Source organism: Ochotona princeps, chromosome 32, assembly GCF_030435755.1.
Source record: "Ochotona princeps isolate mOchPri1 chromosome 32, mOchPri1.hap1, whole genome shotgun sequence".
Classification (NCBI taxonomy): domain Eukaryota; kingdom Metazoa; phylum Chordata; class Mammalia; order Lagomorpha; family Ochotonidae; genus Ochotona; species Ochotona princeps.
In genome coordinates, this window is record NC_080863.1 from 1,718,395 (window position 1) to 1,743,589 (window position 25,195).

Genomic DNA, 25,195 nt, shown 5'->3' on the forward strand with positions numbered 1-25,195 from the left:
ATTACTCATTTTTCACCAGGACACGATGACCAGTGAAGAAATGGCCAGCAATAGCATATGTGCTCCAAGATTGCTTCGATGTATTATGTTTCAGGAGGCATCACTTCCCTCAAACTTGGTTGCCACGGTGATGCGTGATCTCTTTCTTTAAAAATGTTCTGTAAGCTGTGAAGCCGGAGAATGAGGCTAAAGGCAGTGGGACTTTGAAACAGAGGACCACAAGGTCAACTGGAAATGACAATTGTGAGAAACAACACAAGAGTAATACTTAATGCTCTTTTTCCTACAAACATACAAAAACTTCCACGTCAAACAAGACACCTTCTGAAAGGCAAATGATTTATCTATGTACTGCTGAAATGCTGAACTAAAACTTAATGTTCAGTAATTGTGTACTACATTGAAATACTAGATATATTACCCATTGTGGGTGATTCAGAAGTGGAGCAGCCAGGACACTAACCAGCGTCCCATATGGGGCACTGCCAAAGGGTGAAGCATTAGCCTACTGAACTATGGCACTGACACTCCAAAGAGGATATTATTAAGAAATACCTTCACAAGGTGGAAAGAAGTAGAAACCCTCAGATAAAATTGAGAGAAGGCAAGCAAAGGCAGAAGTAGACCAAGTTACTTCACCGACCCCACCCCCAGCAGGAGGTCATCCTAACCCCCAGCAGGAGGTCATCCTAAACCCCCCCCCCCAGACATCAAGCACGCGGAGGAGGGGGCAGAACAACGTCCCAGGAGAGGGTTCTGGCTTTCATAGTGAAGTACTTGCCAGGATTGCAAACTGGCAGTGGTTCTGTGTGCTTGTTTTGCTTTGTTATTTCCTTAATTATGAACAGGAATCAGTAGAGGGGCTATTTCATTTGGTAATGGGAAGTGAAGACAAAAAAGGTGTTTTACACACATGGACCATAAGTATAAACAATTTTATTCAGAGACTCAGTTTAAGAAAGACTGGCTAAAATCAACAAATGGACAAAATGTTCCCAAAATTTAAAAAACTGACGTCCAACTTACTAAGACCACATATGAGCCTACGTATGCATGTCGCATTAAAACATCATGAAGTAATCTTTCTATATTTTGACCAAAAATGTCAACTAACATCATTACTATTTGTAAACAATTTAGATTTGAATAGTTCAGTAATTTAAAAACATATAATGAATAAGGTGTCATCGTCCAATTATTTATCTGCCATTATGACTATTCATGAATAATAGTAGTGTAATAATATAGGGGAAATCAGTTGTGAGGGAGAGGAGATTTGGGAATAGGGTAAGGGAAATCCCAGAATCTATGGAACTGTATCATAAAATAATAATAATTTTAAAATGGGAAGAAAAGAAACAATCAGAAAATACAGATAGGATGTTGCAGCAGTATACGAAAGCAACTTTTATTGGCTAGTGTTTGCAATTGTAGTTTAAGTTTGGGAAACACCGAATATCTATTTTTATTTGGTAAAATGTATATCATTAACATAGTGGAGTCAAACTAACAATTTCAACCAATTTTGGAAAAAAAACATCGTTTTCCTGTAAGATTTTCCAAATGACACCCAATGTTTAAAACATGATCATGATACAAGTGACACCTGTCAAATAGCTATGATTTTCTAGACCTGCTAAATGTTTCCTATATCTACAGAGACTAACTGTTGGCAGATCTATAGAGCAGACATGAAGACAGATAACAGAATTTCCTCAAATTTTTGAACAAATTACTAAGTTGGTTCAGAGACAATTTTTTATTTTACACAAAAAAGTACAAGTCATTTGCAGACAAGACAATCTGAAATGAAAATTCAAAATTTGATTTTTTTTTTAAAGATTTATTCATTTTATTACAGCCAGATATACACAGAGGAGGAGAGACAGAGAGGAAGATCTTCCGTCCGATGATTCACTCCCCAAGTGAGCCGCAACGGGCCGGTGCGCGCCAAACCGATGCCGGGAACCTGGAACCTCTTCCGGGTCTCCCACGCGGGTGCAGTGTCCCAAAGCATTGGGCCATCCTCGACTGCTTTCCCAGGCCACAAGCAGGGAGCTGGATGGGAAGTGGAGCTGCCGGGATTAGAACCGGCGCCCATATGGGATCCCGGGGCTTTCAAGGCGAGGACGTTAGCCGCTAGACCATGCCGCCGGGCCCCAAAATTTGATTTTAACATCAGATTCCAGACTGATTCTGTACAAATTATCATAAAACAGCACGTCGTCTCCCACATGTCAGGAATTCACATTCAAATCTAGAACTGCCACATAAATTCTACATGTTAACAAAATTTATTTTATAAATCTAGTTATCACATATCTATTTTACATATTCCCCACAGCTGTGCTTTTCCATGAGAATTATGACATATGAAGACAGTGTACGAGGGACATTAAGTCAGCTTTGATCCCATTATTCAGAAAGCCATACAGAATGGGATTGAGACAACAGGACAGCATCCCTAAGAGGTGGCAGATGCAGTACAGCAGCTTGAAGTGTCTGTTGGAGATGAGGTTGTCGCTAAAGTCGGTGACCACATGGAACAGGTGCAGAGGCATCCAGCTCACCGCGAACACCAGGACCAACACAGTCAGTCTATAGACAACGCTGCGAGACCTCTTCTTGATTCTCATGATGGAGCGTTTTACTCTCATGTCGTGAGCATTGGCATCTTCCTCAGCTTTCACCTCAAAGCACGTCGGGACCCCTGGTATGAACTTACTGGATGAGGAGGGCTGAGTCCTCACAGAGCTGAAGTTTTCAGGCAGCGTCCTCAAATGCTTCTCCTGCGGAGGCCTGGCTGGAGCAGGCAACACACACGCTGTCTTCTTGCTGTATCTCCTTCTATGTTTCCTAATGAATGAGTAGCTCCATGTATGGCTCCTGGAGGGTTTCACGTCGGGCCCGCCACTCTTCCGGGATGGCTGGAGAGTCAAGTTGATCATCTGGTTTTCTTCTAGCCTGTTTTCTTTGTTGGACAATCCACAGCTGATACTCCTGCACACGCTGGTATGACTGACCGTGAGGCAGACCAGAGGCAGAATGTACTGAACCAACAGCAGAGAGATGGTAAAGGCAATTCGGTAGGAATCCGATGGCCATGCCTCAACGCACAAATGCCTACTGCTGAGCAACGTGGAACCGAATGTTTCCTGAAGTTCCACAAGACTGTGGAACACTGGCAGGGGAGAACAGATAGCAAAACCTAGTGTCCAGACAGTGGCTATCAGGAAGTAGCCATGGTTGGCCGTTAGATTATTGGAGATGGGATGTTTTATCATATGATACCTGACAATGGCAATCGATATTAAAATCAAAGTGGACACCAGAACCGAGACACACTGAAGGAAAGGCATGATGTGACACATGACCTTCCCAAACATCCACTGGTCCAGCAAGACGGACGTCAGCGTGAAAGGGGAACAAAACAGCACGACCAGGATGTCCGAGAAGGCCAGGTTTCCTATGAGGAAGTTCACTGTCGTCTTCTGATGACGCTTCTTCATGAGCGCCATTAAGATAAGTAGGTTCCCCATAAAGCCAAGCAGACTTACAAATGTATAGAGCCCAATCAGAAAATACTGCAAATCATCCACACTGCTTTTATAGTCATCCCAGACTGGGAAGTCAGAATTCCGGGTAGTAGCAGTATTGTTCTCCGTGGCAGGTGTTTTGTTAGAATACTCCTTGAGCTCTAAATCCATATTACAGCCCTGCCTGAAATAAAGAGACACTCATCAGCAACTTGCCAAAAAACTTGCTCCATTCAGATTTTAATAACTTGTTACTAATTATTTTATTAGTCCCTAGAAGAAGCAAACTCTTGAATTCATTCCAACTGTTGTGTAAACACTGGCCAATGAAAATCACAAGAACTTAAAGCCTATCATCACTTCAGCGCTGTGTTAATTTCTGCAAACTTCACTTTAAAATTCAGAATGGATATAATACAAAGAAATGAAAATGCAAATGTGATTAAGATCTTCGAGATAAATAGCTTATGATAGCTGTTTCATATTGCCCTCTAGCCAGGTTACCTAGCCTATGCAGACTGCCTAACCTCACCTTTAAAATCACTTCCTGCCTGAAAGAAGCCCGCTGGGACAACGGGAGGCCTTGGCCTGATGGTGGGTGAATGTGTGATCGATCTAAGGACCTGTTCCTGACTGCCAGGACATACTCTTCTTCCTGTAAGGTGGACAACTGCATTGCTGACAGACTGAATAGCCAGTTGTATGTTTCCCTAATATTTTTTCTAACATTCATTTATTAGCTTTATTGTAATATGACAATGTAGTCAACATTCTGCTACTTTCCCTGTGTCCCCATCTCACTCATATACCACTCATTTACATAGGTAACACCTAACACGGTGCTTGGCAAAAAAAATAAACAGAACATTCTGGAACTCGGTTCTGATTCATAAGTTCTAACATTAGCCAAACTGTCCCAAAGGATTTAAGTCTCCTGTATTACAGTTGAAAATCCACGGCAGAGGAACTACTGCAGGAAAGATATGCCTAAGAGAGTTCTTTCCTTAAACGTACCTGTTCTTACACAACACAGTGAGCAAACCTTCAAGAGGTCACAGCAGTGGGCTTTTCAACAAGGGTCACGAGGAATGCTGTATGATCTTGCGTAGCAAGTATTGTATGCACAATGGATGTAACATCATGCATGAAACTTACCTCACCTCCGATTACTATAGAAACCGTGAACTAGAACCGAAGAGAGAATGCTTTAAAAACGAAGTGTGATTCATGGAGCAATGTCGTTTTTGCGGTGTGTGCCTAAGTACTGTTTCATCTTTCATTTTGTTCGCTTCTGCGTCTCTCACCAGACTAAAACCCTGAACTTCACTCTCTCAGGATAAGGTGAGAAAAGCTAAAGTTCTTCATTAAACTACAAAAAAGCAGTATCTTTATATAAAGATTTTACCTTTTTTTTAATTGACCTGACACCTCGACCGATGAAACATTGTGAACAGTATTTTTAGGAAACAGATAGTTCTTGAATACTAGTTAAAAATTACGGGGAACTGAAAGGACACTCACAGACCGACACATTTAAATAAGATTTCTTTTTTAGGATAATTTGCTGCCTTATGAAAACACCCAGCATACTTCTCACAAAGGCTGCCAATCATACAAAAGAACTTGTGTGTGTGTGTGTCCTTTTAGCAATCAACTCGTGCTATTTTGCTTTGATTCCAGAACAGTGGAGATTCCATGTTCCTAAATATTCCTTGATTTGTTCCAAAGTCAGAAATCTGGCACCATTTGAGCCGGAAAGCTCCACCTAGCTCGCTTCAGTTGACAAACGCTCAGGTTGCCCCCCTCTCCCTCCTCAATTCGAGCAGCAGTTTGCCTTGCTTTGACAAACCTGAAATCCAGATTTGCGTTACAGGCAGTACCAGTCGGTTGGAAGAGCCTCGAGCTGTTTCCACGCGCGCCTCTTGCTTCCTTCCAAGGCACATGCCTTAGCTCCTTTAGAAGATTACCTAGAGCTCAGTGAAACAGGCTCACAGTGCCCCTCTCCCGGAATTTGCGGTGGAGATGTGGGGGAGCGCTCCCCACTTACACCTGTCCTAGGAGGCCAGCCTGCCAAGCGGAGGGCACACCAGGCGCGCCGCGGTCCGGGACAGTGCGAGGGGCGCCTGCGGGTTGCTCTTGGGGCCTCGCTGGGGGACCCCTAGACCCTGCAGGGGCTGAGCGCTGGCCGGGATGCCCCGTGCCGGCCTCCCGCTGCCTGGGACGCCGCGGGCCACCGGCGTTGCTTTGTGCACTGGTCCTCCCCAGCTTCCCAATCAGGCTCCTGCGCGCACCAGGGACAGTCTCCGTTCACCTCCTCCACCTCCTCCGGCTCCGAACCTGCTCCTCCACCCTGGGTGACCTGATGATGAAGGGAGTTGTCCGGCTCCAATGAATTCAAACACTTCCATTCCTCGCCCTCGCCTCGCGCCTCACCACGGCCGGTCTCACCGCCCTAACCCCCGTTTTCCCAGCTGCCCTGTCCTTGGCTTTTCCATCCCGCGCCCTGGGAACTCCGACAACGCCCCATCCCGAGGACGGGGCCCCGGGAGCACCCCACACGGACTCACCTCCCGCGCTGGGGTCGATCACGCCCAGCCCAGGCGACAGAGGTGACGAGGAGGGGCTGTAGCCAGTACCTCGGGGCGCCCCGGCCCCAGGAACTCGCCGAGCAGTGGCTTCTGCACCCCGGAGGCGGCGGCGGTGGCGGCGGTGGCGGCAGGAGCAGGACCTGGAGGTGGCGGTGGGAAGGAGGGGGCGGGGAGCCGCAGGGTTTTAGAGGCGCCTTGGGAACACGTGACTGCTCCGGGGACCCCCGAGACCTCTCAGGGCGCCTGCTCCGCGCCAGCCTCTCCCTGGGCTGGGGGGCCTGGGACTTCCCGGGCCCTGGCTGGCTGTTTGGGGACTGTGGAGAGAGCCTGCGGGGCTTCGGGATGCTGCCTGGCAGCCCGGTGTCAGGACTCAGGTTGAGCAAGTTAACTTGACCGCGAGCACCTTTGTGAGGGTCCTGCCCCCCAGCCCTGGGGTGATGACCTCAGTCTAGAACTGTTGGTGTGGGGCTGGGGATATCTGAGCGCTTGGCTAGCCGGGGAAAAGCTTCCAGGCCCGGATTTACCTCTTTAATGGGGGGTGGGGGAACCACAAGCATAAACACCTCCCCCCAAACAAAGCCTATCGGTGTCCTCTCTCGCACCTCTGATGCAAGGCAGAGGTGTAGGCGGGGAGGTGGGTGTGAGCGCGCAGGGATGCGAGGGTGTAGGCGGGGGCGCTGCGCGCAGGGCAGTGGTGGGTGTGGGCACAGCAGCGTGGGACTGGGGAGCGGGGTGGAAGGCAGTCAGCGCTCCTCAAGGCTGTGTTCAGTACCAAAGACAAGCAGAGGGGCACAGAGCTGGCATCTGCTGAAAACACACACACACACACATACACACACACACGCCCGCGCGCGCACGCACACACACACACTCCTACTGCTCTTCAGCGCAATTTCCATCCTCAGTGTTACCCCATCTGCATTATGCGAGTTTGCTTAATTTTAGCTAATCATTAAATGGCAGTTGCTTGAGGCTGTGTGTGTGTGTGTGTGTGTGTGTGTGAGAGAGAGAGAGAGAGAGAGAGAGAGAGAGAGAGAGAGATCCACTGAATTCTCTAAGATGAAAACGATCGAGTGACAGCCATAACATCACCCAAGGAGGGTGACCCCCCTGGTACTGGTGCTGTGCTGTTAACTCAAACCCTGTTCTATGGGCGCAACAGGACCTGGAAGGCTCATCTCTGGGACAGAGTCGCGGCTGTTGCCATAGCAGCCAGACCAAGTTTCTATGCTCCCTTTCTGCTAATGTAGTCTTGGGCACTGGGAGAGATACACCCAGCAGAGTCAGCGGAGAACTTGGAGACACCTGAGGCAGATACAGATACAGTGTCTGTTTTATTCTTCTGTGTTTTGTGTTTGAACTGCTGATATGTTCTGCACAGAAGCTTAAAAGGTTAGGCTAAGCAGGCCCATGGGATTCGGCAATGGGGAAGGGATGAAGAGAAGGGCCCAGTGGGAATGACCTTGAGAAACCAATGGTCTACTGCTTCAGACTTTCTCCACTCTGATCTTTGGACAAATAGTGGGCTGGACTCTGTCATACACATCTGTGCCCTCCCACGCTTTGCAGAGTCACAATACACACCCTTTACGTACAAATTCACTCTCAGCCTTTTCCAAAGGAACCCCGTCATGACTATCTTCCAAATACCAGTTTGTAACCTATTAAAACTTACCAAAAATGTAAGGTTAATTTTATTATTACTCTTTTGCTTTTTACGACTTTTTTTTCTCTTTGGAGGATACAAAGCCTAGGTTGAAGTAACTGTTGTTAACAGAGAATTGAAAATAAAAGCCACCATGTTACTGAAACAAGATCTACCACACCCATTTTACTTCGCACTATGCCCCCAAACACAGATGCCTGTTAATGAAATTCATGGGGCCATGCCTGTGGCATACATAATAGGTTAATCATCAGCCTGCAGTGCCAGTATTCCCCATGGGTGCCAGTTCAAGTCCTGGCTGCTCCACTTTGAATCCTACTGCCTGTTTAAGGCTTGGGAAAAACAGAAAAAGACAGTTCAAGTCCTTGGGCCCCTGCACCCATGTGGGAGACCTGGAAGAAACTTTTGGCTCTTGACTTTGGGTCAGCACAGCTTTGGCCATTGCAGCCATTTAGAGAGTGAACCAACAGACAGAAGATCTCTCTCTCTCTCTCTCTCTCTCTCTCTCTCTCTCTCCCTCCCTCCCTCCCTCCCTCTCTGCCTCTCTCACCCCATCACTCAGAATTTCAAGTTAAATAAAATAAAAAATGTTAAATACTCCTTTTGCAATATACATTGGGAGAAATGTTAAGGATATATGAAGTGAGCCAATTGTTAAGAACCCTTTGTTTTGAAGACACGGTCCATTTGAAGTTTCCAGCTGCATGCTACATAAAGCAGATAGCAGAGATCGGAGCATGTTACCCCCTTCTTCCTGGGAGGGGCTTGGCAGGCAATACATCCTTCTCTACAGCCCCTCAGCATGCCACAGCATCGTGCTTCTGTTGTGTGGAGCACCAATCAAGCAGGACGAGTACCACCTTGGGACCAGAAATAGCAAGGTCCACCTCGGGGCTTGCTAGCTTTCCTCCTCACTATTCATAACATGCTCATTTGGGAAATTAAGTTGGATTTTATACATGTTACAATATTAAGCTCATTATATTCCAGTTTTCATGATTTGGTATCATTTATGAAAGGAAATTTATCAGTAGAGGTGAAAGTTAAAGATCACTTGGGACCTTTAAGACAAATGATTGAATAGTAAAATACTCTCTCCGACATGCCTGGGGTAACATTTTGCTGAGGAACACGGCTGTTGTCCCGCTAAGTTATTGCTGTGGTTTGACAGCAGCCACCATTTGTTGCAGAGAGCTACTGAAGTTCTTTAACAAAACCTCTAATGATTTTTGCTTACATGAATAATGGAAAAATAATCTTTTACTTGATGTGCTTTTTTCCCCTCTGAGAATTTTTGTTGCATTCATTAAGAGTAAACACTTATTTTTCCACATTTTCTATATTTAAAGGCTGTGTCTACCAAAAAACATTGTTGTGCTGATCTGTGTTGCATCTGTTTCTTTCAAAAAGTAAGAGTTTGGCCTCTGAATAAAAATGTAGGGCTTGGTGATGAAAGCTTTCTGGCTGCAAAATATGTGCAATTATTTGCATGAAACAAGACACACACACACACACACACACACACACACACACACATGTATTTGCAAAAGTTAACCCATATCGTTGTAGGCATGGAGCCATCTTACCAAGCAATTCTGTGACAACTTCGAGAGCCAAAAGGCACCAGAAACATTTCACTGACTTCTGTTAAGCACTGTGCTTCTTAAAGCTTTCTCCTCTGAGGCCTAAATTATGAAGCCATTGAATATAAAACAGAAAGAATGTGTAAGTCTTGCTTTCTTGTTTCCTCTTTATTTGAGAGGCAGGTAGACTGAGAAAGAGACCCAAGAGACACGTTCCCATCCCCTGGTTCAACCCTCCGAGTACTGGTTGGGGCTGGGTTGGCCCGAGACAGGAGATTGGAAAGAATCTGCTTTGTGGGCAGCAGGAATTCACCTGCTTGCCTCCACCGAGGGAAGGCTCTAGCAGCAGTTAGAGCCAGGAGTCAGACCCAGATACCGTGATGTGGGAAATGGGCATCTTAACTGCCAGACCCAACACTCACTTCCTAAATCTTCCCGCTTGAAAAGATTTTGATCTGAAAAATGCATACAAATACATCTGATACATGTGTATATAGTTACAAGATCAAATTACGTCTGTTCTTCATGAGACTTACAGCTATTTGGAACACCTGAGTTTCAACCTGATTTTTTTTTTAAATCTCAGATTAACGGGGTGATTTTAACAAAGGCTTGTGATGTTTTAGTGTTCATTTCTGGTTTGTGTAAAATGACATATCTTGTCTGGTATCTCTGGACACCCTCCCCTCTGGGCTCCATTCACCTGTGAGTTTTACATCAGTAACACACACACACACACACATACACACATTGCAGACATACATGCAGTATTTTAGCATCATCAGAAACAGCTGATAAAGACAGTGTTGTCTTCTGTTCATATGATATAAAAAGAAGGAGGAGGAAGTATCATTGATAATGTTGCGCACTATTGCTGGTAGAGTCTCCGCTGCTCCTAGTAAGAACTACATATGCACATTTCTTTGTATTCAGAAAGTTGTCACTATTTTACATATCAGCAACTCATTCTTTATCTGATTACATTATTTTGAAATTTGCAGCAAAGTATATCTAAAGGATGAGAACATGGATCCCTCGGGCAACATAAAAATCTGCAGATGAGCCATAACTCCTTTGCTTTTGCAGATCAAAGCTCTCAAAATGTGGTGTTGACCAAGGAGGCTTTACCCCTGTTTTTAAAAGAAGAGCTGTCATTTCCTATGGAAATTTTTTATGGTCAATATTTCAAATCTGGTGTAATTCTAAGTATAACATTACTATATTTAGATGGAAATAAAGAGAGCAGTTTATTTATTTGGGGGTTTGTTTTGAATAGACTTGAAAAGGAATGTTGAGAATTGTTCAAAGCAGAAGTCCAGAGTCAAAAGTTGACAAGACTGAGTGCTGTGTTCCTCAGCACTGCCTGCTACCGTATTGTACTCTAGTAATGCTCATAAATAATTCAGCTTTCAAAAATTAGTTTGAGGGGCCAGCATTTACGGGCATAACAGGAAAAGTTCTGCTGCAACACTGACCCCCCATATAGGCATCCGTTCCTGTCCTGATGTCACTGCCTCCCATCCAGGTCCTGGCTGGTGACCTCAAAAAGCAGTGGAAGATGGCTGGTGTGCTTGGGCTCCTGCCCCCTACTTGGGAGATGCTGAAGAAGTTCCTGGCTTCTGGCTCTGGCTTTGCCCAACCCTGGTTGTTGTGGCGCCTTGAGAAGTAAACCAGGGGATGGAGGATCTCTCTCTCTCTCTCTCTCTCTCTCTCTCTCTCTCTTTCTCTGTCACTGTAACTCTGACTCTCAGATACATAAATCCTAAAAAAATTTTTTTGAACATTTCATTTATTTTTGTATGTATTTATTTTATTTGAAAGATGGAGACAGACATCTCCCACTGGTAGATAGTACAAGCATTTTTTTAAGGCAGTGGGGTCCATTATTCAAGGTTATACCTAACAGTGAAAACAAAATGATCACATGAGAAACTCGAAAAATAAAAACATAAGAAAATCCATAAATAGTACAGAAATAAACAAACTATGTATGAAATGTGTGGACATAAAAATAACAGATTCATTATCACAAATGTTCAGGTGGTTTTTTTTTTAAATGGTTGAGACAAAATGTGTTTGACTTGTAATGTTCAAAATTTCTATAGTCCTAGTTTATTCCCATTTTTTCAATCTTTAATAAGACTTCTTCAGTTTTTTATGATATGCCAATTGTTAGTCTACGTCCTATGTTTTGAGAGGTGAAAAAACAGTCACTACCTTCAAGAAGTCATGGTGTCATTTTAGATTGGCAACACAATGTGTTTTTACATGAGAATAAACCTAGAATATTACAGGATTATAACGGAGAATGTGAGTGTGAAAAGTAGGAGAAATGTGCACCTATGAGAGGGCTTTCTGGTCGAGAAGATGGTTGCCCTGAATTTTGAGGGATTGGTAAGAGTTCAACAGGCATGTTAGAGAGAACAGGGAAGTCAGAAGTGAGGCGATGGCGAGGAGAAGAAAGAAGGACACAGACTAGTGCAAATGGCTCTGCATAGCTCAAACAGATGGAGTGAAAGGTGGTACTGTTTGAACTGTGGTTTGGTACCTGGGTCCCTGCCATTCATATAGGAGAGCTGGATTTGTGTATACTGGCTTTTGGCTTTGTCCTGTCCCAACTCCAGCCATTGGGGGCATTTCAGGATGGAAGAACTCTGTCTCGCTTTTTCTTCTTCAAATGAATGAGTGATTCAATCACTTGATCAATGACCAGCCATCAGAGGGATGTGGGCAGAGGATAACGGCAGGATGTAAGCTAGGGAGCCAGGTAACTGATAGGATAAAGCAATGAGTGATGAAGAAGGCAGATGAAAGCAAAGACCATTAAGTAGAGAAACCAGTGGAGATTGGTGGAGATGAAGGAATGCATGTGGGAGAGACTTAAAGAAAGAGTCATGAGGTTCTGTGACCCTCTGGAGGTGAGAATGTGAGAGAGGGGATCGCTGATCAGCTCATTGCTTTGGGGGTTGACCGCGGTAGAGAATCCTAAAAGCCGCTTGGGTGCTGCTTGAACAAGGTTGCAAGACAAGGGTAGTCCTAGCAAGAGAGTGCACAGAGACGGTGAGGCAGAGCGATCACTCCTAAGGGAAGTAGAAGAAGGAATCTTCAGAACAAGAAGACAGAGGACTTGGGCATGGGGTGACATCACACAGCAGGTCACCTCTCTGGGTCATAGGGCTCTGAGGCAAGCTTTAGGAAAAGCATCACCTATGGCTTGTGGATGCTCAGTGGAGTTTTGCAAAATGTAAAAAAATAGGTAGGCACGAATGGCTAACAATATGTTTAATTTTTATATTCAGAGAAATTAGATCTGTGAATTTGTGCTGTCAGGCTTTGGCTATTCGGCTGTGAAGATATATGTCTGCTCCGCTTGTGTGAAAGGATTCGAGGCAAAAAAAAAAAAAAAAAAAGCAAATGGAGACAGGAGATGTTGAAGAGGTCCAAGGACAAGGATAAGCCTGAAGTGTGCAGTGGGTGAAGTCAAACGGAATAGAAATTCCTAGAAGACAAGATAGACAAGATGATCTGGTGGGTCCTGTAGAACGGAGAGCGGAGCTAAAGCAAAGCCCAAATTGGGTCCATAGTCTTTTCTCGTTGATGTCCTGCAGAATCACTTCCAGGTGTGCCACATTTAGGCAGCAAATGAGAGAACAGTGAGTGGATCTTGTTCTTGGATAAGGTAGCCAAGAACGAGAAGGCAACTAGAGCAGGTGTGAGTCAGAGAAAGGACCTACTGTAACAGATGCGTGATTTTGTTTTGATTTTTATTTTAGCACTGAGCTTAGAAAAAAAATTAAGATAAACAGGTGTTTCAGTTAATGCCTTATTGTTGTATGACAAATCTCCCCCAGACGTTGTGGAATATAACAGTAATTCCTACATTTTATGGTTGTGGACTGCCCCATGGTGCCTGGCACCTGAAGAGGAAGGCTTGGTGAGCTGTGCTGCTTCAGATCCTGGTGTTGCAGGATCCATTGCCAAAATGTGACACAAAAAACAGGGTCCCCTTGAGACTCAGGATCTCAGGTCGGGGTGGGAAGAGAGGAATGAATTTGGAATTTGGAAGTATCAGTTTGTGTCATAGTAGGGTACGTGCTGCTACAACACTGGTGTCTGATGTGTGAGTTCTGCCTTGCGGCCAGGCTCCATGGGCGTAGATCCAGCTCCCTGCTCAGTGCCTGGGAGAGCAGTGGCAGATGGCTCAAGCGCTTGGGTCCCCGTCACCCATGTGCAAAGCCAAGGTGAAGCTCCAGACTCTCCCAGATTGCAAACATCAGCGTCTAGATATGATACCATACATAAATACTGATTCTAGATACTGATATCATAAATAAGTGAGCTTTTATTGAATTTAAATAACACTGATTCTGCTTGTGACTCGGAAAAGCATCTCTTCATTCTCCTCCCCAGTTTTTTTTCTTACAGGATAGAGAAAGCAATTCCGTATGTCTTGGAATTTTCGTGTGTTTTAGCAGGATCACAGTGATTTGTCAATTAAACCTTTACCCATCTCCTGGGCGGTGGCCGTAGCTTTACAAGGGAGGGCTTCAGTTTTTGAGTTTGATTTGAAAGAGGTTCTACTGATTTCTATGGGGAGTTGTGTGCGTGCGCATGGATTATCTGAGATCAGCGTGCCCCTCCTGAGCCTGAATCACCCAACCTCGTCAAGTCACTTTTGCACATTGCATTCACTTCTGCCTCAAGTCCAGCAGTGTGCTCTTTAGAAGCCCTCGGCAAATTGCATTGACTCTTTTTGGCCACTGGGGAAATGCTTCGGTTCCTCGCGCTCCCCCTCACAAAACCAGAAGGAAAAAGCAGCTGCGCGTTGGGAACAGATCTGGCCATGAATTTTCTCATCGGAAACCAAGGGAGGTTAAAGGCCAGACCCTCTCTTCAGGGACTCTCTCCATTTGGCTGTGGAAAGCCCTTCTCCCCCGGTCACTGACGTACCGAGGCGAAGAACTTCTCAGCTCTGGCGTAAGAAATATCAGGGCGCCCGCAAGCAAAGTTCAGAACCCCAATCATTGGCGCGAAGTCCTCTCCCCGGCAACAGCCCATACCACATACTTTCTTCATTCCAGAGCCGGGGTTCCAGGCGCGAGCTTCGCAGCCGGGGACCACATCAGCCGCCAGGTGGCACTGACCCTCAAACAAAGCAGCCATGCTGTTGTTTTTCTTTTCTTTTCTTTTTTTTTAAGTCTCGTCCAGCCGCCTCGCCTTCCCCGAGTCCAGGACCTGTGTGGGGCTGAGTGCTCGCGTGCTTGTCCATGCTCCGTGCGTCCCAGCGCGCTCGGCCCTTCCAGAACTCCTAGGCAACGCGCCCTGGAGAGGAGCGCCCAAGGTGAGGCACTCCCACCCCATCCCCGCCCGCTTGCGGGGCGCCGTCACGTGATCCCAGACGAGGTGGAGTCCGGCTTTAAGGGGGCGTCCCTTCCTATCCTCACCCATCTGTAGGATTGGAGAGGGAGGCATACCAACGGCTCATTCCTGCTCTTCGCCCCGGCTTTCTTCCCGCTCCCATCAACAGGGGCAGGGGGGAAAAAAAAAAAGAGAGATCAATTCGAAAGAGGGGGTAAGTTAGAAGTTGACGGTTTGCAGGAGAGTTTTGTGAAATCTCTCGCGGCTAGCAGGTGAGGGACAGAAGGAGAGAGGATGCCAGCGCCCTGGGCTTGCGGTGGTGGAGCGCGTGGAGTCCGTTTAGCGCTCGCTGCCGGGCGCGGGCTGCTCCGGATTCTGCCTCGTCTCCGGGCCCGATTAGCACAGTCAGAGGGACCCCCCGACAGCCGGCTCCCGGGGGCTTCCCGGGGACGCACCGCAAGTTTACCCTTTCCTCGGGTTCTCCTGCGAAAACTAGGGAGGTAGGCAGCTGCCCGGCTTCGCTTTTCCCGGCACCTGACTCCGCTGGTCTTTTTCCGAGCTCAGGCTGGGAGCCGGACAGGGCTCTCGCCTCACCGGAGTTTGCTTTGTGTAGCCTCACTGGTTCCCGGCCAGCGCAGGTGTCCGGCTGCGGTGGCTGGGACGGCGGGCCGGGCCGGACTCGGGCTCCCTCCTGGGGCTCCGCGCGTCGGGGCTGCAGTCACGTCCCCGTATGTTGGGACCTCGGGTCAGTCGCTGCTTCCTGGTGGACATCGCGGACTCCTGTCCTCTTCTATTTCTGAGTTTGGATACCGGATCTAACTCTTGAACTCCTATTGGAACGGTCACGAAGAAGTCTCCTTGGGTTAGGAGGGTTTAGGGGAGGATGGGGAGATGAACCGCAAGTGGATGTAGGGCTGATGGAGGAGGAGAGCTGTCCCTTGTCACCGTGTCGACGTGGAGAGATGTCAGCCTGTTGAGGACTGAGGTTCTGGCGAGAGAGACCTGACTTTGGATTTGGGCTCTGCTTGCTTGTCCTTAATTGGAGTCGATGTTTTCCATCTCTTGGCGTCACGGCTAGAAAGGGTTCCTGGCGGATGCGCTGGGGAGTGTGTTGTGTATTTGTGTGTGTGTGTGTGTGTGTGTGTGTGTGTGTGTGTGTGTGCGCGCGCGCACGCAAAGGGCGAGAAATGGGCGAACTGGGCCAATTCACCCAGTTACACAATGCGAAGTGGTAGGCGGGCGAACATGCGGACAGGAATGTTGAGAGAAAGCACCGCGTTTCACTCTTCAATAGCTGTCCGGGACACCTACGGGAGAGGAGAGGGGCAGAGTGTTTCAGGTTCCAGTGGGTATTTCTGAGAGTGCTCAGTGCCTGGCAGGTGCGCCTGTGTCCTCTGAGGCACCGTGACTCGGAGAGCAGTTTCGGGGGCGAGTGCCCAGCGCACTGTCTCCCCAGGTGCTGGGCTGGGCTGCTAGAGAAGCAAGAACAGGAAGCCGTCTGCTCTCCAGCCCAGTTCCTACCCAGAACTGAGGACCAAGTGCTCCGTGGTGTGGCCTCCTGCCCTAACCGTCTTTCCTAATTGCCCGGAGGCCGCGTCTGTGCGACCAGCCCTCTCCCGCGGGGAAGGGAACGGAAATTATATAACTCGTTTAGATAAGCCGGGGTAACTTTGGGAGGCTGCTGTAGTGTAGCAAGCCTGGCACTTCTCTTCCAAAACAAGTGAGGGGCTCACCCCGTCTGCATCAGGCTATTTCCAGGTAGTTAAGAGCAGTGCTGACTGCAAGCAACGAAAGGCCAGCCTTCTAACTGGGGAAGATGGAAAAGAAAAATCTTTGCAAGAGGGTGAATTCGCCAGCTGATGGTGTTGGTTCTGTCTCTGTCTCTAAAGGCATGCTAGAGCTATACTGAGATTCAACAACTTGATTTTCTGCAATGCCTGTAGTCGCACAGCTGGAATACTAAATATCAAATTGTTTCTTTGGCAAAGATCTGTAAAGTCTTATGACTGTTATTTTCTGATAATTATCTCATGAAATTATGTTAAGGTTAATGGAACATACACAAGCTAGCCATTGCATCCTGTTTTACCTAACTGGGATGACTGCGCTTAAAGATGCCTGCAAGCACTTTGAGCTGGCATTTTTTGTGTACCCGAGTTAATTTCTACTTCACAGGAAAACAGTTAATCCACATAGGGCCCTTCCATCCGACACAGTTCCAAAGGTATCAGAATAGAGTTTCTGTGTGTTTACCTATCTGTAGGAAAGCTTTGTGTTCTGAACATTGCAGAAATTCAGTTAAGCGTTTGCATGGGCTCCCATCTGTACTGATTTTTGTCAAAGCCAGTCAATGGATAGAAAACTTGTGTTTATCTTTCCATGACACCTTGGTCTGTGTCACTGGCTCTCACCTGAACTACTGATCTAGCCTACTAAGCATCTTTCCACTTTTCTTTTCCTTCTATGATGTGTTGAAAACAGCCACAGTCCTAATTGTAGGACAAGCGTCCTATAACTTCATGCCTTTGCCAAAGACTTTTCAGTGATGCCTGCTGAGATAGGAGAGAGAAGATGGCCCTGGGTGGTCCCCACTCTTTCGCCTTGCTGCTAGCCTCCTACCAGTAGTGTCTCTCGTTTGTCCTCCTCCTCATCGCTGCTGAGCAGGCCAGGAACTCTAGCCTCAAGGGCTTTGTGTTTTTTTCCACGTGGGCTGCATTCCCTGTGGTCCCCTCCTGTCTGCCTTATGCATCCGTCTCTAGGTGTAACTCACAAACCACCTTCTTGGCCAGCCAGGTGATACCCGGTCATCTAGTAACTGCCCGTGTTAACAATGACAGTGCCCCTTCCTTGTTTTATTTTCCTCCCTGACACATAAAAGTCTTTTAACACGCTCTGTATTTACTACTAATTTATTGTTTATTATCTTGCTCTGTGCGTGACGCTAGAAACTATGCTTTAAAACAAAATAAAACCCACAACTCTTTCTCCACTGAGATTAGGCCTGACACACATTAGGTGTCAAATAAATATCTGTTGGATGAATGTATATTCTTTCCAAAGCAATTTGTTTTTTTAACAGAAATTGTTCATTTCTCCCACGTACCCAACCTAATACAAATTACTGTTAATTACTATTTATTTTGCATGTAAAAGGACTGTGACAGAATTGAGCTGTTCATGTCAAGATTAATTTACACAAGAATCTACTATTCTAGCCATCTACCTACTGTTTATGTTTTTCAACTCATTTTGATTCTAAAAATGGTATTTTCAGGGTACCATGATGTAAACACAATGCCTATCTTAAAGATGTTAGGCTGGACTGATAGAAGCTAATTAGGGATTCAAGGGACTTAACGATGCTGCGAAACATAGAATTTGGACTGGTGGTGAAACAGAGAATCCCAAACAGGAGGTGTGGCAGGGTGAGAGTGCTGATCCTGAGCAGACTGGCCTGCTGACACTCAGCCTCACATTGGGGATTGTGGATTGAAGGAGGGAGAGAAGGGGGGAGAGGTTCTGCCCACGGCTTCAGGAGTCAGGCTGAGGAATGAACGCCATGTGCCAGATTTCAGCTAATGACAGTGTGTGCAACAGTGATCCTGTGAGATGATCACGCAGCCTGGGAGGTGTGTGGTGGAGCATACGGCCTAGGTTTGCCTCAGCACAGCCAGGAGGTCCCCACAGCAAGACCATGACTGTACTCTGCAGTCTGCCCCTCTGCTCACAACACAGTCCTCCTTTACCTCCCTGGGTGACAGGGAGCATAACAAAGCACAGGGACTGTCACTTTGCATAATGAAGAAAGACCCGTCGTTAATAGATTCATAATGTCAAACAGCTCTGCATTTAATCGGAAGGATGCAGCTAAACTTTGTTACATCACTGAGAAAGCCAAGATTGCTCAGAGTTTGCAGGCTGTGACAGGCTTCAGCATTTGTTCTTGGACCCTGACTGACACTGACTGATCATTTGTCTTTGTAATTCTTGAGAGATAAGGCGAGATCGCCACGCAAGTTTCGGGAAGCCTTTGCAGATTGTTGCCGGTAGAGAAAACCACATTCAATAATAGTTTATGCCTGAAATCATTTCATTACCATTTATTAATACTTTCATTTGGACTTAATAAGCTTCTTACCCCCTATTTGTATAAGTCTAGGTGGTGTGTCATAATAAACACCTCACCTTTTATAAGTAAAACACGAATGGAAAAGCTTTATTACAGGCCTCACTTTAAAAGGAAAATAAAATCTCTTGCTCATTAAATTATTGATCCTTCTTTCAACGAAAGTAAATTTGCACGGTTTTCTTTATTACTCTCATATAAGAAGAAAGAAATGCAATTGTGTTCCTTGTTGTATGCTCAATGGCCTGTTAATTTACATAAGAAATCCTATCTCCTATGTTAATTTTTTTACGGGAGCTTTTAATTTCTTCAAGATTGTGATTTCTTTTACAAGAGACTATTTACAGCAAAATATACTGTGGCCGAAAAAAATCAAAACCACAACTAAAAATCTCGATCCTTGCATTGCACTGTATATAGTCTGGTGCAGTGGGAGGCTACAGGGCTTGGAAGACTTCTGACATAGCAATCACACGCAGCATCTTGAAGTTAAATCCGTTCCACGATGGAGCAGCTCCCAGAAGCAATCTTTCATGTAGTTGTCACGGCTTCTGTGTATGAAGCGCTTGCTAGTTTTGAAGATGGTTTGTTCCCTTTGATTAAATTTTTGTTCTCCATGATGATAGGTTGTTTCACAATGTAGGCAGCTTTTTGTTCTCATTCTAACTTGTGTAGCTTTTCTGTTTTAGTCAGCTTTGTTGTTCGTGCTTCTACACGCACTCATTGAGCTAAGACATTTATGAAACATTTTCTGGATTAAATATCATCTAGTCTTTCAGAAGTTCTATTTTAATTGTATGCTGTGTTAACCATCCCCTTTTTGAACATACTTGTGCTAAATAGTCTTAGAAAGCAGCCATTGTTGGGTAAAGCTATTGCTGAACTTGATTTTTATACTGAATTACTCCATTTCTAAATTGAAAGGAAAAATTAGAAATGTTTTATTTAACAATGTTTGTTTCATAACTGTGTTTTATGTTTCAATCTGTATACTTTTTGTTACATATTCACACTTTACAATATTAAGGAATGTTACACCATGTGTGTAAGACTTCAGACATGATGTTTACATATTTACACATTCCTTACTTATAGACTTTTGTGTTTTGCTGAAACTCAGTGTGCATGCAATCCAGTTAAAATAGTACCATAGTTTTTTTCAAAATGTTTGCATTACTTCTGTTATTCTTTGTAAAAAGATGTTTTCAAGATTGCACTGTGTTTATTTTGGTATCTTTAAACAACACTGTGGGTCAGAATTCACCTTGAATGCCCTCTGTAAAATTGTAATAGAATTGGTCATTTTCTCTTGCAGATTGTTCAGTTCAAGAGAATGAAGAATTCAGAATAACGTTGGTACATGGATTCCAACATGGGATATAAGAATAAACTGAACAGTTGATGTGCTTGGAAGAAAGATCCTGTCCATTTGTTAAGTAATCAATCACAACTAAAACCAATCAAAATGAATTCAACACTGTTTTCCCAGGCTGAAAATCATTCGGTTCATTATAATGTTTCAGAGCGGAATTCCCGGTTTTTGACTTTTGAGACTGATGACTGCCACCTGCCCTTGGCTGTGATATTCACCTTAGCTCTTGCTTATGGAGTTGTGATCATCCTGGGCGTCTCGGGAAACCTGGCCTTGATCATCATCATCCTGAGACAGAAGGAGATGAGGAACGTCACCAACATCCTCATTGTGAACCTCTCCTTCTCAGACCTGCTGGTGGCCGTCATGTGTCTCCCCTTCACGTTCGTCTACACGCTAATGGACCACTGGGTCTTCGGGGAGACAATGTGCAAACTGAACCCTTTTGTGCAGTGCGTCTCCATCACGGTGTCTATCTTCTCTCTGGTCCTCATTGCTGTGGAACGACACCAGCTGATCATCAACCCGCGGGGGTGGCGACCAAACAACAGACACGCTTACATCGGCATTGCTGTCATCTGGGCCCTTGCTGTGGCTTCTTCGCTGCCCTTCCTGATCTATCAAGTGTTGACGGATGAGCCATTCTACAATGTGACGCTGGACGCCTTCAAGGGCAAGTATGTGTGCTTTGACCAGTTTCCATCAGACTCTCACAGGTTGTCTTACACCACTCTCCTCCTGCTGCTGCAGTATTTTGGCCCACTGTGTTTTATATTTATATGCTACTTCAAGGTAAGAAAATATTCCCCGTCCTTTCTCCCCACCCCCCCCCACTTTTTTTTAACCTTTAATAAGTCATTTTGTTGGCACTCGTGATCTTTTCCTTCCTAGATATATATTCGCTTAAAAAGGAGAAACAACATGATGGACAAGATGAGAGAGAGCAAGTACAGGTCCAGTGAGACCAAGAGGATCCACATCATGCTGCTGTCCATCGTGGTGGCGTTTGCCGTGTGCTGGCTGCCGCTCACCATCTTCAACACTGTGTTTGACTGGAACCACCAGATCATCGCCACCTGCAACCACAACCTGCTCTTCCTGCTCTGCCACCTCACAGCGATGATCTCCACCTGCGTCAACCCCATCTTCTATGGATTTCTGAACAAGAACTTTCAGAGAGACTTGCAGTTCTTCTTTAATTTCTGTGACTTCCGGTCCCGGGATGATGACTACGAGACGATCGCCATGTCCACCATGCACACGGACGTCTCTAAGACGTCTTTGAAGCAAGCAAGCCCAGTCGCGTTAAAAAAAATTAATAATGATGACAATGAAAAAATCTGAAACGACCTGTATGGGACATCCGTTTCAAGGCAAGCACAACCTGCAACACGCTTTCATCACCTCTTCTCCCAAGGAAAGGGGGTGAGAGGATTTGTGAAAGGCTGAGCTTTTCTTGTCTTGCTTTTCTACTGCTTTTGTTAAAGCTGTCATGGTTATACTTGGAACAAAAGTGGTGAGCCTTGAGCTCTGCTGACAATTGTTTTGATCAGGCTTTTTTGAAGTGCTTTTTGGAAACTTATGCATACGCTGTAAAGACTTTTAGATTGTATTTATTGGAATGAAATTTCTATAAAGTATTATTATGGACTGACTGCAGAAATACTGGCCACCGTGACAGACAGGGCCATTCCGATTTCAGCTGCAGAGGCGGAGATGGGACACAGCAGCATTCAGCAGGTGGACCCAAAGGGGAACCTAAAGATAGTCAGGCATGATTTCCATATTTTATTTCCTGTTTTAAGAGAGGAGTACATTTTCTCCTAATTGACTATCACTTAGGTTGAGATAAAATGTACAAAAGATATTTCCTAGCTGTGAATATCATGGGGAATTGGGCCAACCGGAAGAATAAAGGGGGAAGGCAAATCTCTAACTTCAAACTCTTTGGCACCTGACCACCAAAGCATTTCAGAGTAATCAGACTAACATTTGAGTTAGTGTTGCTGCAGACTGTTGAGCTACATCCGTTGGAATGGGTGATCAAGATGTTTTCCGTTCTTCACAGACTGTTCAGTGTTTGTCAAAGCTTTCTGACATAAACAGAAGGCACTTCCAGCTTGTAATATGTAAAAACACTAAATGTACTCTCCATTCAGCAGTGCCTATATAGTAAGTCACTTTTAGCGTTCATTGTCCATCTTTTGAAGCAGAGGGTCCCCAGGGACAACAAGAATGTTTACTCCAGCTAGCCAGGATGAAGACGTGAGTTCATGTGCCCCATGTTAGCTTCTGAGACCTGTGTGACTTGTGGACTTTTATAAACCCTGTACTAGTTAGAGTACTGAATAGTTCTGTCCTGTTAAATACTTAATTTCATGTATCTTGTGATTACAACTGAGCCTCAGCGTCACATGGAGAGAGGTTTTGAAGAACATGTACTACATGACAAAAGTATTAAAAGTGTTTGATTTTGAAAGAGCAGACACACTCGTTATTAAAATCATTCCGCTTTTTCTGAGCAGTATCTTGTGACTGCCCTCAGTCTCATTTATCTTGTCCTGTGGCTTTCCTGTCTATTATTTTGCTTTGTCGTCTCTGGTGGCTGCTTACTAATCACGTGTCTTCAGCCCCGAGCTGTGACCACCGGCAGCTCGGTCTCCCTCCCTTGGGATGCTGTAGGTTTGTCGGAAGCAGCGACCGTCTACCATGACTATCCCCAGTGCTCAGAGCCTGGTGCCTTCGCTTTAGAAATCTTAGAAGAATGTTTGTCTAAGGAATGACTAAATAATGAGCACATGTCCTTTTTCCCTGTTAGTGATCACTTGTGGGCTTCACAGCGTAATATTTTTTCTAAATTTTTCTTCACTAGAAAGAGTTTTATTTTTTTAATATTAGTTTCAGTTCTCAACTAAGCAAAGATGACATTTAGATTTTAGACACTTGCATCATTGGCCTTATAAATCAAATAAAGGGCAGATATTTCACTCTGAGTGCTAGTATGAAATCATATCATAGCCTAAGAATGGCCTTTTCGGTAACAAAAAGAAGCACAGCTTGGGGGCAAGCATTTGTCCTAGTGGCCGTGTTACTGCTTAAGACACTTCACGTCCTCTGAGAGTTCCTAAGTTCCACAGCTGGCCCCAGGTTGGGATTCTGGCTTTCTGCTTATTCAGAATCCAGAAGGCAACGGTAATGGCTACTGTAGTTGGGTTTCTACCATCTAGCTAGGGGACTCGAGTGAATTCTTAGCTCCCAGCTCACACCTACCCAGGGGGGACTGCTGTGGGCCTCTGCTCAGTGGAGCAGCATGTGGGAGCTCTGCATTTCTCTTCCTGTCTTTGCCTCTCAAAGAAGTAAAGAAAGGAAGAAAGGATGAAAATTATAAAATAAACTTTCATGTTTACGGAAAACACCATCTTTCCTTACTTGAATTACTTCATAGTTTTCTACTTTGGGTGAAGAATGGGAAGTTATGTATTTCTCAACTCCGGTGCTATAGAAATAAATTGCTAGTTGGATCTGTCTCACTATGCAAGTACTTCTTGGCATTTTTGATGGCATAGCTATTTCTAGAATTCAGAAACTTCTAGAATTCAGAAATCAGAATAGGTTTCTGATTCCAGTGCAGTTCAGATAGGTTTGGAGTACTTACAGCCAGGCTTGGTTTCTTTAGCACTCAAACTTTCTGGTGGAATTGATGTTTTTATTGTGACTTGGATCCTTTCCAAGTCTCCATGTTGTACTTGTTGGCTTATTCCCTGAAGTCCACTGGACAGCTCACTGGTTTTAACGACTCCAGTGAGAATTAACAGCATTGCTTACGAGGGCAAATGACTGAAGTTTTCCAAATTTGTTCATTTAATGAGCCCTTTATTAATGTATGCTAATATATACATGTATATATGTACATATTCACATGCATATGTATACACACATATATATGTAATGCGTGCAATCCTGTAACATTCACGAATCCTGAACAACTCAAGAAAGTGAAAAGCATGCCTATTTTCAAAGCCTCCCTCTGAGCTCTGAGATAAAATTTCTGCTTCGGTATCTCAGGCGTAGTTGTAGAATTGAGACACAAATCTGTTCCATTCAGACTATCGCTGTCAGTCTGGTTTTCCTTTCCTGATCCTTCACCTTTCTGGTTTCCTAAGCAATGCTTCCTAAGTCAGCTGGAAACCTTTCCCCACGCTGTAGCTGGGGGTCTGAGACCTCACTGGCTCCCATCAACTCTCTTTGACAGAGGAAGTGTTACCCTGCAGTCTCCAAGTGCTGGTCCACCATCTGGGCAGTTGCCATCTCTAGACTGAGTATTTGAAGAAGGACGGTAGCCTACCTGACTTCTAAAGTGTGAATGGTCTCTGGGACAGAACAAAAACAGTAGTTGATTAAAATAGTGACTAAAGGTAAATAGAATTCCATTTAGCCTAGAAACATACTCAAGAACAGTAACTGGTAGATTTGCACACCTTCCCTCACACCCAGCTAGTGTTTTTGACACAGCCTTTTTAAAAACTCCATTCTATAACAAGATTACTTTTATCAAAAACGATGCTTGAACTAGCATTTGCTTATCTGAGGAATGAAAGTTATGAGGGGTTGTTTGGATTTCTTGTCATCTTGCCTCATTGATATATGGTACAAATCACTTTTTAAACTATCCAGTTCTGTGGTTTGGGTTATAGTAACAATTGTTGGATCAAAATTTCTAAATCTACATTATTTTTATCCCTCCATAAATAAACTCCAGCTTCCAGTTTCTGGTCTGGATGAATCTCTTAGAATCTTGAAAGTTGTCACTCTGTCCTAACAGCTAAAAGCTGAAGTAATTGAAAAATTAACAACATTTAGAACTCATGGGGAAAATTATTACCCTCTAGACAGGGGAGAAAGACCAGTGCAGAGAAACACAGTACATGAGAGAAGGAACCCAGGAAGAGAGGTGTTGTGAGGCCGA

The 25,195-nt window shown here is 45.0% G+C and overlaps 2 protein-coding genes across 2 annotated transcripts; one reads left to right on the forward strand and one right to left on the reverse strand.

Moving 5' to 3' along the window:
• Positions 1-2,208: 2,208 nt before the first annotated feature.
• Positions 2,209-3,745, reverse strand: NPY5R (neuropeptide Y receptor Y5). The gene has a single exon (XM_004591419.4). It carries the CDS (start codon positions 3,705-3,707, stop codon positions 2,364-2,366), a length of 1,344 nt encoding a protein of 447 aa, XP_004591476.2. The 5' UTR covers positions 3,708-3,745; the 3' UTR covers positions 2,209-2,363.
• Positions 3,746-14,694: 10,949 nt separating this feature from the next.
• On the forward strand, positions 14,695-22,225 carry NPY1R (neuropeptide Y receptor Y1). Its single transcript, XM_058657507.1, has 3 exons — positions 14,695-14,945; positions 20,173-21,021; positions 21,121-22,225. Exons 2-3 carry the CDS (start codon positions 20,323-20,325, stop codon positions 21,571-21,573), a joined length of 1,152 nt encoding a protein of 383 aa, XP_058513490.1. The 5' UTR covers positions 14,695-14,945; positions 20,173-20,322; the 3' UTR covers positions 21,574-22,225.
• Positions 22,226-25,195: the final 2,970 nt, after the last annotated feature.

Excerpts from the sequence above, each read along its gene's own strand:
- NPY1R (XM_058657507.1), top strand. The coding sequence starts at position 20,323 with ATGAATTCAACACTGTTTTCCCAGGCTGAAAATCATTCGGTTCATTAT. Across the intron at positions 21,022-21,120 it reads TATTTATATGCTACTTCAAG|ATATATATTCGCTTAAAAAG; the intron begins GTAAGAAAATAT and ends TTTCCTTCCTAG.
- NPY5R (XM_004591419.4), bottom strand. The coding sequence starts at position 3,707 with ATGGATTTAGAGCTCAAGGAGTATTCTAACAAAACACCTGCCACGGAG.